Genomic DNA, 12,898 nt, shown 5'->3' on the forward strand with positions numbered 1-12,898 from the left:
TGTCGTAAATTTCATTTATTTTAGTCTTTAGTTTTAGATTTGAGTGCAGAAACCTTAATAAAAGCCTCATGAAAATCATGAATCTGCTCATTTCTGAAGCCCCGAAGCTTCAGAAATGAGCTTAATAATAATTAATAAGCATAATAATGCACAACGGATGGAAAACGTGATTCATTTTACGCTTTTTTTCTATTCTTTTTACTGTATCACTTCCTGTAACTCCTCCCTCACCGTTTACTGTAACTGTCAGCGATCAATCACTGCAGAGTAAAAACAAACGAGGTGCGGCTTCCAGCACGTTGTGTCTGCATGGATCAGAGCTCAAACCTCACTGCTGCTGCCAAAATCAACTCTGGAAAGAATCTGACCCGTCTGGCTGCTTCTGACCCTACCCAGCTGAAGGGTGCAGCTCCTCGGGGCAGTTAAACTCTGGACTGAAGCTGATTCATCCACTGCATGCAGATGTGAGACGTGAGCTGAACAGCCCCAGGTGAAGATCTGCCTCCTTTAATGTTCCTGCAGGATGAAAACACAGATTTTCATTTTCAAATGGACACGATTGCTGCCAGAGTTACTACATTTAAAGGATTATTTTAAATCAAATTAACTTTTACCAGCTGCTGGTAGCATGAACATAATGATTCCTGTAATTATAAGGAATGAATGTGATCACTTCCGCTTCTGATGATGAAACCTAAGAATGATTTATTACATAAACGTTCAGAGACGCCTTTACAGGCGTAAACAATGAGCTGAATGAGGAAACATCAGATATCTGCAGAAATAATAAATAAATGTTCCACACTGCTGACTCAGCATCTGCAAAAAACAAGTTTATTGTTTGTACTTGAAGTAAATGTACTTAGTAAAAGAGACAGAAATGAGTTATAAGAGCTCTTTTTTTGTTTGATTCATTTGCGATGCTGCAGTTTGCTGCATTGTGAAGGTATTTCTTTCAGTTGATGAAGAAAGAAGAAAAACCTTTTCGACTCTTGTTTTCATAGTTCCTTCCTCCCTCAGTAGTTTTGTAATAGTTTGTGTCAAGAACTGTGGAGCAGACATGAAGAGGCTGAACATCCTGCGCATCTAAAACCCCATGTGTTTCCCTGCCTGCCCTCTGGGCGGCGCTACGAGTCAAAGTGAGGTTTAACAACCGCTTCATTCCTAGAGCAGCAGATTAAACCGCAAATCGCAGCTTTTATTGCTGATAAGCATGTGATACTTTAAAGAAATAGTTTAAATGAGCGAAATAGTTTTTTTTTTTTGTATATTTCATGTTCTGTGTGTCCAGTTAGTACAGAACTGCCATATATGTGACAAGCAGACAATGCGCTGTAACCAGCAGGGGGCGTCATTCCTTTGTGGACACGACAAGCTGCAAGACCCAAAAGATCAAAGCTGTGACGTATTACTGATGGAAATCCATGAGCAGTCAAATGAACACGTGATCAAATTAATTAACATAACAGGAAGTCCTGTTTATTAAACTGATTTATTGATGGGTAGCATTGTTACAACAAAGACGTTTTGTTAGTTTCAACAGATTTTCTGAAACATTTAGGAATTTGTACCATAAATCTGAAGTCCTAAAATTATTAACAGTAGCTTATTGTGCTTATCCAAAGATTTTTTTATTGCAGGCATTCAAAAAAACATTCAGTTTGTCACACAATTTGTCAAATCAAAGCTTATAAATCATTAAAATCATATAATTCCCTTTTGCCATGCAACTCAAACCAAACCAAGAAAACCTCAAGAAAGAACCTAAACCCTCAAACCAGAATTTAAAACTTTTTAACTAAAAAGAAAATATAGAAGATCCATCTTCTTAATCTACTGGGTGATCAGAGTCGACTGGAGAGTCAGCAGCTGGTAGGCGTTGATATTTAGCTCTGGTTCTTCTTGATCGGTAGACGACCAGACCGCAAACCACCAGGCAGCAGGCGGCAAAGACCAGGTTCAGGCCCAGATACAGGCCTGGGCCTGAACCTGGATCTGAAACTGAGAAAAAAGAAAAATATCCATTAAAATAGAAGATTTTATATTCTAACATATCGAGAGAGAGGAATAAAAGCTCAAGGCTTTTTATCAAAGTTGGCAAAAACTCCCAGATTCAGCACAATGACAGTAACTGGCAGGTTGTTGGTGTGAAAACAGCTAAATAAAAATCTGAGAAAACTTCAGTGGAGTAAGATAATATTTATAACCATGAAATACGCTACAAAAAAGTATTTCTAAATGATACAAGCACAAACTTAAAGAGTAAAGTGTAAACGAAAGCTCACCTTTGGTGTCGGAATGCCTAAGGAGGCGCAAAGGACCCTGGGAAATGGAGTGCCTGCTTGTCTGGGCCGGAGCGTCTCTCCTCCTGCGATGGTTCAGTGAGTCGGATCTGATGCATCCCTGAGAGCATCGAGTTTCAGGATTGCTGCTCTCGCACAGGAGGACCGAGCAGGTGATGTAGACCTGCAGACACACGCAGGAGAGGTCAGACAGATTTACAAGTTTTGACTGACTATGGGAAAAAGTGCATTCAATCAAAGTGTTCGCAGACTATTTTTGTTAATAAAACCCAAACTTAATCATTTTAAATAGTAACTTTACCTCCTCATGAGCTCCAATAAACTCAAAAGCCTCCATACCAAATCTGAAATTAGACTTGGAGCTTGGGAAGATTTGCACAGTTTCGTCCTTCACACATCTGCAACACACCAGTAAAAATACATGACACAAAGAAAAGGGTTCATCAGCCAGTAAGAACCAGGTCTGGTATCTCGGTACCCGTTTTCGATGATGGTGTAGCTGGTGCGGGAGTTGGGGTTGTCGTAGGGAGTCGCCCTGCAGGACTCCACAAACAGCTCAGTGTTTGGGATGGACGAGGTGGCCTCGATCTGCATGAAGATCATCTGCTTCAGGTAAACCTCCACCGGGTAGCTGCTGGCGTTTACCTGCTTCCTGAAACGCTGACTCTCAAAGAACTCAAACTGGAAGGTGAAGGAGCTGAATCCTCTCTCGTTAAAGAAGTACGGGTTTTTGTGTGTGAATCCCAGAGTCAGGTTGGCTCGCTTTGGATAGGCGCAGGAAAAATTGATCTCAATGTCTTGGTGCCTGGAAATGATTTTATTGGGATCAGCTGATGTGATCATGTTCTCAAAGATGATGTTGTCGTCGTCCTCCTGATAACGATATAAAAAAGAAAAACCTAAAACACGCAGTTTCCTCCCAGCTCTGTATGGAAGTAGATGAAGACTCGGTCTGGTGCACCGTGTCTCATATTTATGTGGATTATACCTCAACCCGAGTCCCACAGCCGTTCAGGGGGATGACCGCCACCAGGTGGGTCGCGTTCGAATGACGTCTCAGGCTGCAGGAAGAATCCAACCAGTCAATTAGATGCAAATGGTTTTCCTTGCTTTTGATGAAGGAAGACTTTGCCAACTCCACGGTTATTGTCGTTTCATTGCAGGTGACAGTGGCGTCTGCATAGTGTAAGATGTGACAGACATTTCTAATTATGTTAACATTAATATGAATAACTTCAATTCTTGCTTCGGCTTACCGTGACGTTCAACAGAAACAGTCACACAACGCAGCTCTGAGTGGAACACTCTTTGTTGTCTGAAAGGAAAGAAATGATTGTTTCATCCGTGGAAGTAAACGGCATATAAAACCTTTTCCTGTCCTGCTTTCACACTAAAGCACAAACTGCTCTACAAACAGAGGTCTCCAGGATGCTGTTGTCAGAGCTTTAAAATAAATTAGACTCCTTAAATTACTTGGTGTCTTTTTTAATTATATTCTGCATTTAAAGGTTAATATAAGACAGTAATGGAAAATGACACTAGAAAGACTTACAATCTCCCATGGAGATTAAATATTTACGCTGGTAAGCTGGAAGGCAGTAACAGCTCATCCACTATGTCATTTTCCTACTTGATAAAACTGCCGAACTTCTTAAGCAGACGTTTAACATCGACGTTTAACACTGTGCACTGAAAGATTTTGTTTTTGTGCTTCATCCAGTCTGACATCAAAGGAATGGAAAAGACTCAAACAAACTCTGGTGTATCTAAGGAAGCACCTGCATGGACATTGGCATTGAGATGAAGGTTCACACTGTTAAGAAAATAAATTTAAAATATGCTAGTTTGAAAACTTAATATGTCTTGATTAAAATAGCCTAATTATAGTTTTCAGATTAATAACTTATTCTGCCCTATTGACCTTTATGTTACCTGTAGTTACAGCAGATTGTTTGCTAAGATCTTTTTGATCTGCTCTTTGTCTGAGTGGGAAACAATCAGGAGCTCCAGCTTCACACTGATCTGTGAAAAGCCATAAAACATCCTGAGTTCAGGCCAGTGGAGGAGAAACTCTCCTTCCACTTTGTTTAGATAAAAGTGACAACTGATGTTTGATCTTGAAAACAAATTGCAGAGAGTTTCTAACTTTAAAGAGGGTCAGAGACAGCTGCTGGTTGGATGAGCAAAGATACGCCTTATCTGAATAAATTAAAGACAAGAATATGCCTTTACTATAAAAGTTTGTGCACAGGAGGAACAAATCAGATTTTGCTCTTTGCAATTCTCCAAAGACATCTTTGCTTTTAGTTTGTCGTTTTCATCTTTTGTCTTTTTCTCTCTCATGTAAATTCATGTGCTGTTTGTGCTCTGAGTTTTCTGATGTGCTTTTCTGGGGATAGTATGCATCTGTCTTGGATAAATGCTGATTATTGTGACGCTGTTATCTCTGCATGATCTCAGTCTTTGTGCACAACATTTTCTGAATTCGGGCATAGAGAGGATATAACGAGTCAAAAGGTTTTAATAAGTTTTAGAATTTTTCCTCTCTTAGTAACACTAACTGGGGAGAAACTTGAAAACAATATATTTTTAACTGTAGCATAAACTGACAGATGATTAAATTTAGCTGTTTGGAAAGTTTCCCTCCAAGTCATTTACCTCTGGAGGTGTGTTGCATGTGCTCTGCTCTGGGTTTTGATTAGGCCTCTCTTGGCTACTGTGTGCATGTGTTGGTGTTTCAGGTAAACTGCAGTTGACTTGAACTGGAGGCAGCTGTTCAGCGTCTCCACAAAACATAAGAGCCACAACTTCCTAGGAGGCTCGCTCTCTTCCGACAATCTGATTAATAATCGTGATGGTTCTAAAGATAGTATTGTGCAATATTCCTGCTGGGTGTGGTGTGTTAAGAGTGATCTAGTCCAGGGTTCCTCAAATCCCTGCCTTGAAGATCCTGCAACCTTTGAATGTGGTCCTGCTTCAACGTACCTCAATCTCCTTACTGTGCATCAGGTTCTCCAGAGCCTTGCTAATGACCTGATTATGGAACTCAAATGTGTTGAAACACAGAAAACCTGCAGCACACCAGCTCTCGAGGACTGGATTTGAGGATCGCTTATATGCTGGGAAGGATGTCAGGACTGCTCTGGCCTCAAATCACAGATTTTTATTTTTTAAGATTTCTTGGCACTTCATTCAATAGCAAATTGACATGAAATAGGGTTGAGACTGAGAGACAGAAGACAAGCAGTAAATGGCCCAAGACTGGGAATTGAACCCAAGACGGACGGCGGAGTCCAGCGACGACAGGCAATTAAATTCTGTAACAAAAGTATGTTTTTATCTTTTTTAATCTTTTTTTTTCAAAATCTCTTTCTCTGTTTATTCAATGTCAAATGCTGTTTTTATTTTTTCTTTAATTATGTAAAGCACCTTGAAATGCCTTGCTGCTGAAATGTGCTATACAAATAAAATTTGATGATGATGATGAAGAAGACAATAGCTTCTGCACTTGGTGCACATGTGCAACCAATAGAGCCAAGTGTCCAAATCAGAGACATTCAACGTGTTTGATTGTGTTACATTTGTATTTGGGTGTTCCAGGGACAAACGAGCCCACAGCCTGTTGAATGTGTCATCACCTCACTTTCTGTGAGGTGATGACAACCCTTACTTTTCAATGAAGAATGCAAGTGTATTTAAAAAAAATAAATGAATTAGCATTAAATAAAATGCATTAATTGATATAGCTCATGAGAAAGTTTATAATAATGAAAACATAAAACGAATGGGTCCTTAGGGGGAATTATCAAATAAGCCATGGATTGAGTAACATGATTAAAAATTATGACACTGATAAAAGGTTTGTTTGTGGGAAAATAAGTTAAACTATGAGTATGGAGAAATTTAGCCATGCAGAAGAGCCAAACCTTTAGTTTTGCTGCTGGAGGACCAACTCTCGACTCTGAGGGTGCGTTTGCATTCATATTGTTGTCAGAACCTTGATATTTTTCTTACTTAAGGGGACATGAATGCAAATGGGGACACTTTATTGGCACATTCTTTTGCTAAAGATTTTTGTTTGATTTAATTTTATTTGCTTTTAAGAGACAATTTTCCTCCCGACCACACTAAGCGGCAGGGGAGTACAGAAAATGGAAGGATGGCTGGATGGAAAAGAGGCAGTTTTAGCTTTTTGATTTTGATGCGCATAACAGTGATTTTTTTTTACTTCTCATCTACACCGCCTAGTGGTTGGTGCATAAACTGCAGAGGCAACTTTCTGCGCGAATTGATTTATTTAAATGATGAAACCATTGGTTTTGAAAAATTAGGGGAAATGTTGTATTTCAGTGGTGCTTTCTTAGAACTAGGTAACATTTTTATACTTTGTAAAGAATAAAGAAAAAGTTTTCCTCTTAATAAGATTGTATTGAAGGGTCTACACCCATGCAGCCTGTTTTCTTTTTTATCTTTTTGATTGTAAATTGTTAAAGATTTACCTTTACCCTTTCTGGGCTCTTTGGTTTCTCCTATCAGTCTGTAGTTTCTCATATTGAGGTCATCAAACCAAATTTCAGTGGTGGGAAGTAACAAAGTACAAGTACTTAGTACAAGTACTTTGTTACACGGAAATTGTACTTAAGTACAGTATCTGTACTTTACTTAAGTAGATTTAATAATGGATACTTTCTACTTTTACTCCACTACATTTTACAGTAAGTATCTGTACTTTCTACTTCACCACATTTCTACAAACTGCCGCGTTACTCGTTACATCCAAGTCGCTTTGCTCTTTTTTTCCGTTAAAATGTGACGTTCATGGATTTAAGGTGGCGCCATAAAATCCAAGCAATAACGTGACTTAGTGTCTGTTGTCACCCATCGCCTCCACCTTTACTCGCACGCGGAGCTCCAGACATGTGCAGTGGTTTCCTCTGAGCGGGAGAAGATGTCTCTCTAATGTCAGTAATATAATAGCGCTGCATAAATCATAAGATATGGCTACATGTAAAATCAGCAGCGCTTCGCTTTCACAGACGGTGGGACTTCGTCCAACTTTTAGCGTCACTTTAAAAGGAAAGCTTGAAGAAAGGTAAGATCTGTGGATGTGATGCTAGCAGTACAGAGACACATGTTGCATCTGCGATGAAAAAAAGTTGTCACTCATGCGCTGAATTATTGTGTGGAGGTGTTGACTGAGGTGTCGCATATATGGGACAACGCCGGTACCAAAGTGCAATAAAGTGGTATGATATTCAGGAATGATCCAATTTTTCTGGACGGATCTTTACTGATTAAATTTAATATCTAGTTTTTTTTAATGGGAATGTGGATCTTTCAGATCAATTTGAGAAGCAATTTTGATAGGTAAAAGTACATTTTTTTGTGTCACATAGCGTGGGGTGCTGGTCTTGACTTAGTCTTGGGTAGGTGGTCTTGACTACAACACTGCTACTGGCTCCTTGGTTGTCCTCTCCCACCCACCTTCTTACTATACCCTTTCTGTTGGATTTCTTTATAAATAAATGCTACTAGTAGCAAAAAAAGTTAAGTTCATGTTATGTTTGGACAGGAGACCAGATGTTTCCATCCCTGAAATTATGATGCATAGAATCATGTGTCTAAGTCTAAACTATGTTACTGAGTAAACACAATAAAAACATGCTTTATCTGTGGCATTGTTGATTAAAATGGCACATTACTGATGTATTAAAATTAAATACCGTCGGTTCACTGAATGATATTAGCGATTAGGTAATCCATTCAGCAAGTACTTTTACTTTTAATACTTAAGTATTTTTAAAAGTCAGTACTTTTTTACTTTTACTTAAGTACAAATGTTAATGTGGTAGTTTTACTTGAGTACATTTTTGTCTGTGTATTTGTACTTCTACTTAAGTAAATTTTTTGAGTACTTTCTCCACCACTGCCAAATTTCAAATCGACCATGACTGACTGACACCTGCTCGCATCAGGTTTGCAACCAGCTGCAGACCAGTAACCTCCTCCCAGTGTCAGAATCTCACTGAGGAAGAAACTGCATTAGGTTTTCTGTCACTTTATTATTTCTGCTATAACTGATGCATATTCGCATATAAAATACGTCAAAAGAGTTTAATTTGCAATTTTTATGTCTTTGTGTCATGAGGTAGATCTCAGGCGACTGGTGAGAGAAAAAGTAGATCTTGCTCTTAAAAAGTTTGGACAACCCTGACCTAGAAGATGGTGCGAACGCAGGATTAAATAAAAGGGCCTCTTTCACCGCCGAATCCAGAGAATTTACCCTGTTAAGGGCGCTTCATGCTGATTTATTTTTCTGTGAGAGGGCGCTGCTTAATTCAGTGGATTTGAGAATTAAATTAACACGAGCCAGCGATGCATTTTGCCTGATGGGAGCCTGTGACTCAACCTTTCAACTGAGAATTTTAGGCGCTTCTTTTTTATTAAAAAAGTCTCAGTTTCTCCCGCAGTCCGTTTAGGTCATGCTTCTGCTTTAATGCGAGGAAATGCCTTGTACCCCCTTTCCAGAGTTAACATTATAACATATTCTATGCCAGAAAACTCAAGGATATATACTCAGGAGAACCTCTTTTTGGGTGCTATACCAAAGTATATAGTTTTAGGAATGGTTCACCATGTGGCCTTCACAGGAAGAAGGGACCTGTCACCTTTCAATTTAAACACATGAATGCGGAATACCTAGCATTGTGTCAGGAGGGTAGACAAATTCCCGGCAAAGCTTTCCAGCCCCAATTCAACCAAGGCATATCGGTCAGAGAATTTTACAACATATTCTCTGCAACAGGCCGCCATTTAAAAGACCTTCCTCTAAGCTTCGACCGTAGTGAATTTAATAACGGATACTCGTTTGTGTTTAACCTGAATCCAAGTGAGGACACAGACGCTTTATCACCCATTTCTAACGGTAATTTAAGGTTGGAGATTTGCTTCAGAGTTCCATTACCGCACACGACTACGCTCGTTGTTTATATGCGCTACGACTCCATCCGGGAGATCAGTTCAAAAAGGCAACTTTTTGAACTGACCAAGACCTCTTGGTGGATTATTAGTAACTATGAATAATCAGCAACTGGAGAGTCTCCTACATCATCTGATGGAAAAACTATTTTGTGGAGTCTGGGCATGCGATGAACTGTATTTGCTCTCACATAATTACACAGGACCTGCATATTTTATTGTGAACACGCATCCCGCTCACATGCCCAGAGAAGTTTTTGAAAGACAGGTCTTCAAAAATAATGTATCATAATAAACAACTTCAAGACACTGTCTGTTGTTTGCGGTCATCATTGTGTTTATTACCTGTGTAAAAGAGATTGCGGTTTATCAATGCAACAAGTACTTGATTCATACCCCGGTGATGTGATAAAAAATTATGTGATGGTTTCAGACTTTGTAAAAAAAATATCAATGTTGTGTAAAAAACCAAAAGTATTGTTCTTTTAACCATGGTACATGTTCTATGCAAATGTTTAAAGATTGCTACAAATTGTGATTTTCTATTGTTATTTCTGTATTCAAAAAGAGAGACTGTACACCTGAAAAAATCTTAAATAAAACATTTTATTGAAAAAATGATTTGTTGTCAAAGTTTATGGAGTAAAAGTAATCCAGGGTGATGGTTTTATTCTTTTACTTGTACTTTGTCTGTTTTTGATATCATCTTCAAAATCAAATTTAGGGGACAACCAAATATGCCTTTTTTCTTTTCTTGATGGGATTTTTACACCCTTTGTCTTGATACGCAGATACTGCTCACGGACTTGCGGGTTATTCACAGAAGATACTGGAATATTTAGTTCATGTACAGTAGTTGGGAAATGGGAAACAGTCTGATGATTTTTCGCTGCTTTTTCAATTTCTGGTGTTGAGAAGGTGTTAGTTTAATATTTCGTTTCAGAATGTTCAAAGATATCTCACATAATCGGGTGAGCAATGTGCTAAAATATATTTACGCTTCTGAGGAGTGGCTTGGTAAAGGGCTCTGAGAATGGGAACATTCCTTTTTATGAACGCAGACATTCTGACTTACTATGTTTTAGGTACATACACAACCAGCCACTCGTGAGGTAGTATTCCCATTCTCAATCTGTAAGGTTCTGGGCAGGCAGGAGTAGGATTTACGATTAAATATCCATGAGCTTCTTTAGTTGCATCTTCAAAACTCTCCAGGAAACTTGCTTTTGCTGATGGGAAGATTTGATGTGCTTATATATCCACCTGTAATTTATCTCTAGGGTTCTTAAAAGAGCACCAAATAATTACTGTTCAGACTAATGGTGCGACTGTATTTTTCCGGCTGAAATACATTCTGCGTGAGATATAGAACAGACATATTTCTATGATGCCGATATTGTGTGAACAATTTGGCTACTTCAGGGTGGTTAGAAGCCTGGAAAATGACATTGTCCAAAATGACCAGGTGACTTTGATTTGGTGGAAACAAATCTTCATCCTTAAAAGAATCAGGCAGTCCTTCCACAAATGTTATATTTTTATTCAGTTTTTGCAATTCACCATACAATGGTTGAAAAGAAGTAAAAATCCAGATAATATTGTCAGGTACAGCATTCATGACATGATTAATATTTTACATTTATCCTACAAAGTATGATTTTCCACATCCACTCGCTTCTACAATCATACATGAGAAAGGTGATTTGAATCAAGGATAGAAATAAATCTCCCGAATATCACCTGAATAAGACATTTTTTTCTCTCTTAAACTCTGATAACCAAAAGGTAGAAATGAACCATCTGAAAAGTCTCCTTTTGTCATACACAAACTGAAACTTTTTCAGAAATGTTGCGTTTTTTAAGAAGAACCCCTTTTTATCACGTTTGATGGTGTGCTGAGGTACCTCAATAACGCCGTCTCGGGAACCATTTAGGAACCCTCCCACCAGCTCTCTGATGCTGTCAAAATTGCCTCTCTCACTGCACTTGTGGTTTGCAGTGAGAGAAAAAATCTTAAATAAAACATTTTATTTAAATGTTTCACTCAGATCACTACTCTCTTTTGTTATTTTGTTTAATATGCTGCCACAAATTCCTGAATTGTGTCACCCCCCAGCTCATCGGTTAAATCTCTGAGGTAATTCCCAAGTTCTAGAGCAGTGTTTCTCAACCTTTTTTGGCCCAGCGACCCCTAGCCCTTATCCAGGTCCCTCACCGCCCCCAAACAAAGAATTTGCAAGCTACTTTGCACTGACTATTATTATATCATTAATATTACTATCACCATTGTAGATGTTTTGATTTTTATGCTTGTTTCTGTATTTATCATCAAAAATTATTTCCCAGAGAACAAAAAAGTCATGGGAATAGAAATTATTTTCACAGGTGTCTACGAAAAATGCAATGAACATTCAAGTTAAAATTGGTAGGCCTAACAGCAGCCAATCAGAGTGGAAAAAATATTCCTATTTTGTGCCATTTTCTAGTTGTTAAATCTTCCACAAAATGACCAGATAAAAGATGTTCAACATGCCAGTCTAAACTTTGATCTATTTGCAAAACGACTGAGCTGCAACATTAAAACATGGATAGAACTGTAATTACATTAATCATAGCTCTTCTTCTCTTCAGTGTTTCTGTCGGTTTCTGGTGGTGCAGCTCTGTGCTGCCTTCAGGAGAATGGGACATCAGAGCATCATCCATAAAACTTCACCCACATGGCATTTATTGTTCAAATCAGAGCTTTCAGTGGAAAAACTAAAGTTCCAGGTCCTTTTAATGCCATACAAATATGAGACAGAAACATGGATATCTTTATATAGATCTGTCTATTGATTTATAGATTGATAGTTTTACTGGACAGAAATTACAAAGAACAAATCTGGTTCTTAATCAAATCCTAATGAGTCGAATTGAAAGTGTCATGGAGTCATCAGCCTCATGACATTAACACTGACATGAAAAATAATATTGAAGAAATAAATATATCAAATCTAATTAAAAACATAAATAAGTGATCAGTTCTTTACTGTTATGTTCCAAGATATATTTATTCTCAGTACTAGATATGGTCTCAACAAACCCATGGCACTTCAACAATATTATTTTACCTTTTATCTGGAAATAGTGTCTGTTTATTCTTGCCATACAGTCCTCTGTATTAATTATTGCTCGAAAGGTCTTGCCTTACCAGTTTATTCCTCTGCATTTACTTTAGTTTCTTAGTTTATTCTTGAATTTTGTTCTTCATTCATTTCCATTTAGTTTTATTTGACTAGTTTTATCCTCTCTTGGTTTATTGCTATGTTCACTTTAGTTTTTTTCCTGTTGCTAGATTTATTTTATCGTTTATTGACGGTCATCATCAGTAATCTCATCACCTGCTGCTCTTCCTAATCGTCATGTGTTTCACATCATGTGTTGATTTTTTTTCACTGTTCAGCGTCGGATTCTCTGTTTTTATGCCATAATTAACATCTAATTCGTCGCTCCGTTTTATGTCCCGCTTCTCCTGTTTCAGAGTTTTGCACAATGTGCGCGTCTTTTTAAAACCTTTTAAAACAACGGAAACAATTATTGCATTCTGATTATTAAAATTTAAAAGTGCTGTGTTGTTC

General features: G+C 38.1%; 1 protein-coding gene across 1 annotated transcript; it reads right to left on the minus strand.

Annotated features, from left to right (window-relative positions):
* Positions 1–1,828: 1,828 nt before the first annotated feature.
* Positions 1,829–3,216, minus strand: LOC103463039 (CUB and zona pellucida-like domain-containing protein 1). The gene is made up of 4 exons (XM_017303879.2): positions 2,782–3,216; positions 2,605–2,701; positions 2,286–2,466; positions 1,829–2,001 (listed from the first exon to the last, which is right to left on the minus strand). The coding sequence occupies exons 1-4, from the start codon at positions 3,144–3,146 to the stop codon at positions 1,829–1,831; spliced, it is 816 nt and encodes a 271-aa protein (XP_017159368.2). The 5' UTR covers positions 3,147–3,216.
* Positions 3,217–12,898: the final 9,682 nt, after the last annotated feature.

This window comes from Poecilia reticulata, chromosome 3 (genome assembly GCF_904066995.2).
Source record: "Poecilia reticulata chromosome 3, P_reticulata-male-v2, whole genome shotgun sequence".
Lineage (NCBI taxonomy): Eukaryota > Metazoa > Chordata > Actinopteri > Cyprinodontiformes > Poeciliidae > Poecilia > Poecilia reticulata.

Bases quoted from the DNA above. Each gene is read 5' to 3' on its own strand.
- LOC103463039 (XM_017303879.2), bottom strand. From the start codon at position 3,146: ATGATCACATCAGCTGATCCCAATAAAATCATTTCCAGGCACCAAGAC. The intron at 2,702-2,781 runs GTACCGAGATAC...GGTGTGTTGCAG, and splicing joins TACACCATCATCGAAAACGG to ATGTGTGAAGGACGAAACTG. The intron at 2,002-2,285 runs GTGAGCTTTCGT...CTTTTTTCTCAG, and splicing joins TAGGCATTCCGACACCAAAG to TTTCAGATCCAGGTTCAGGC.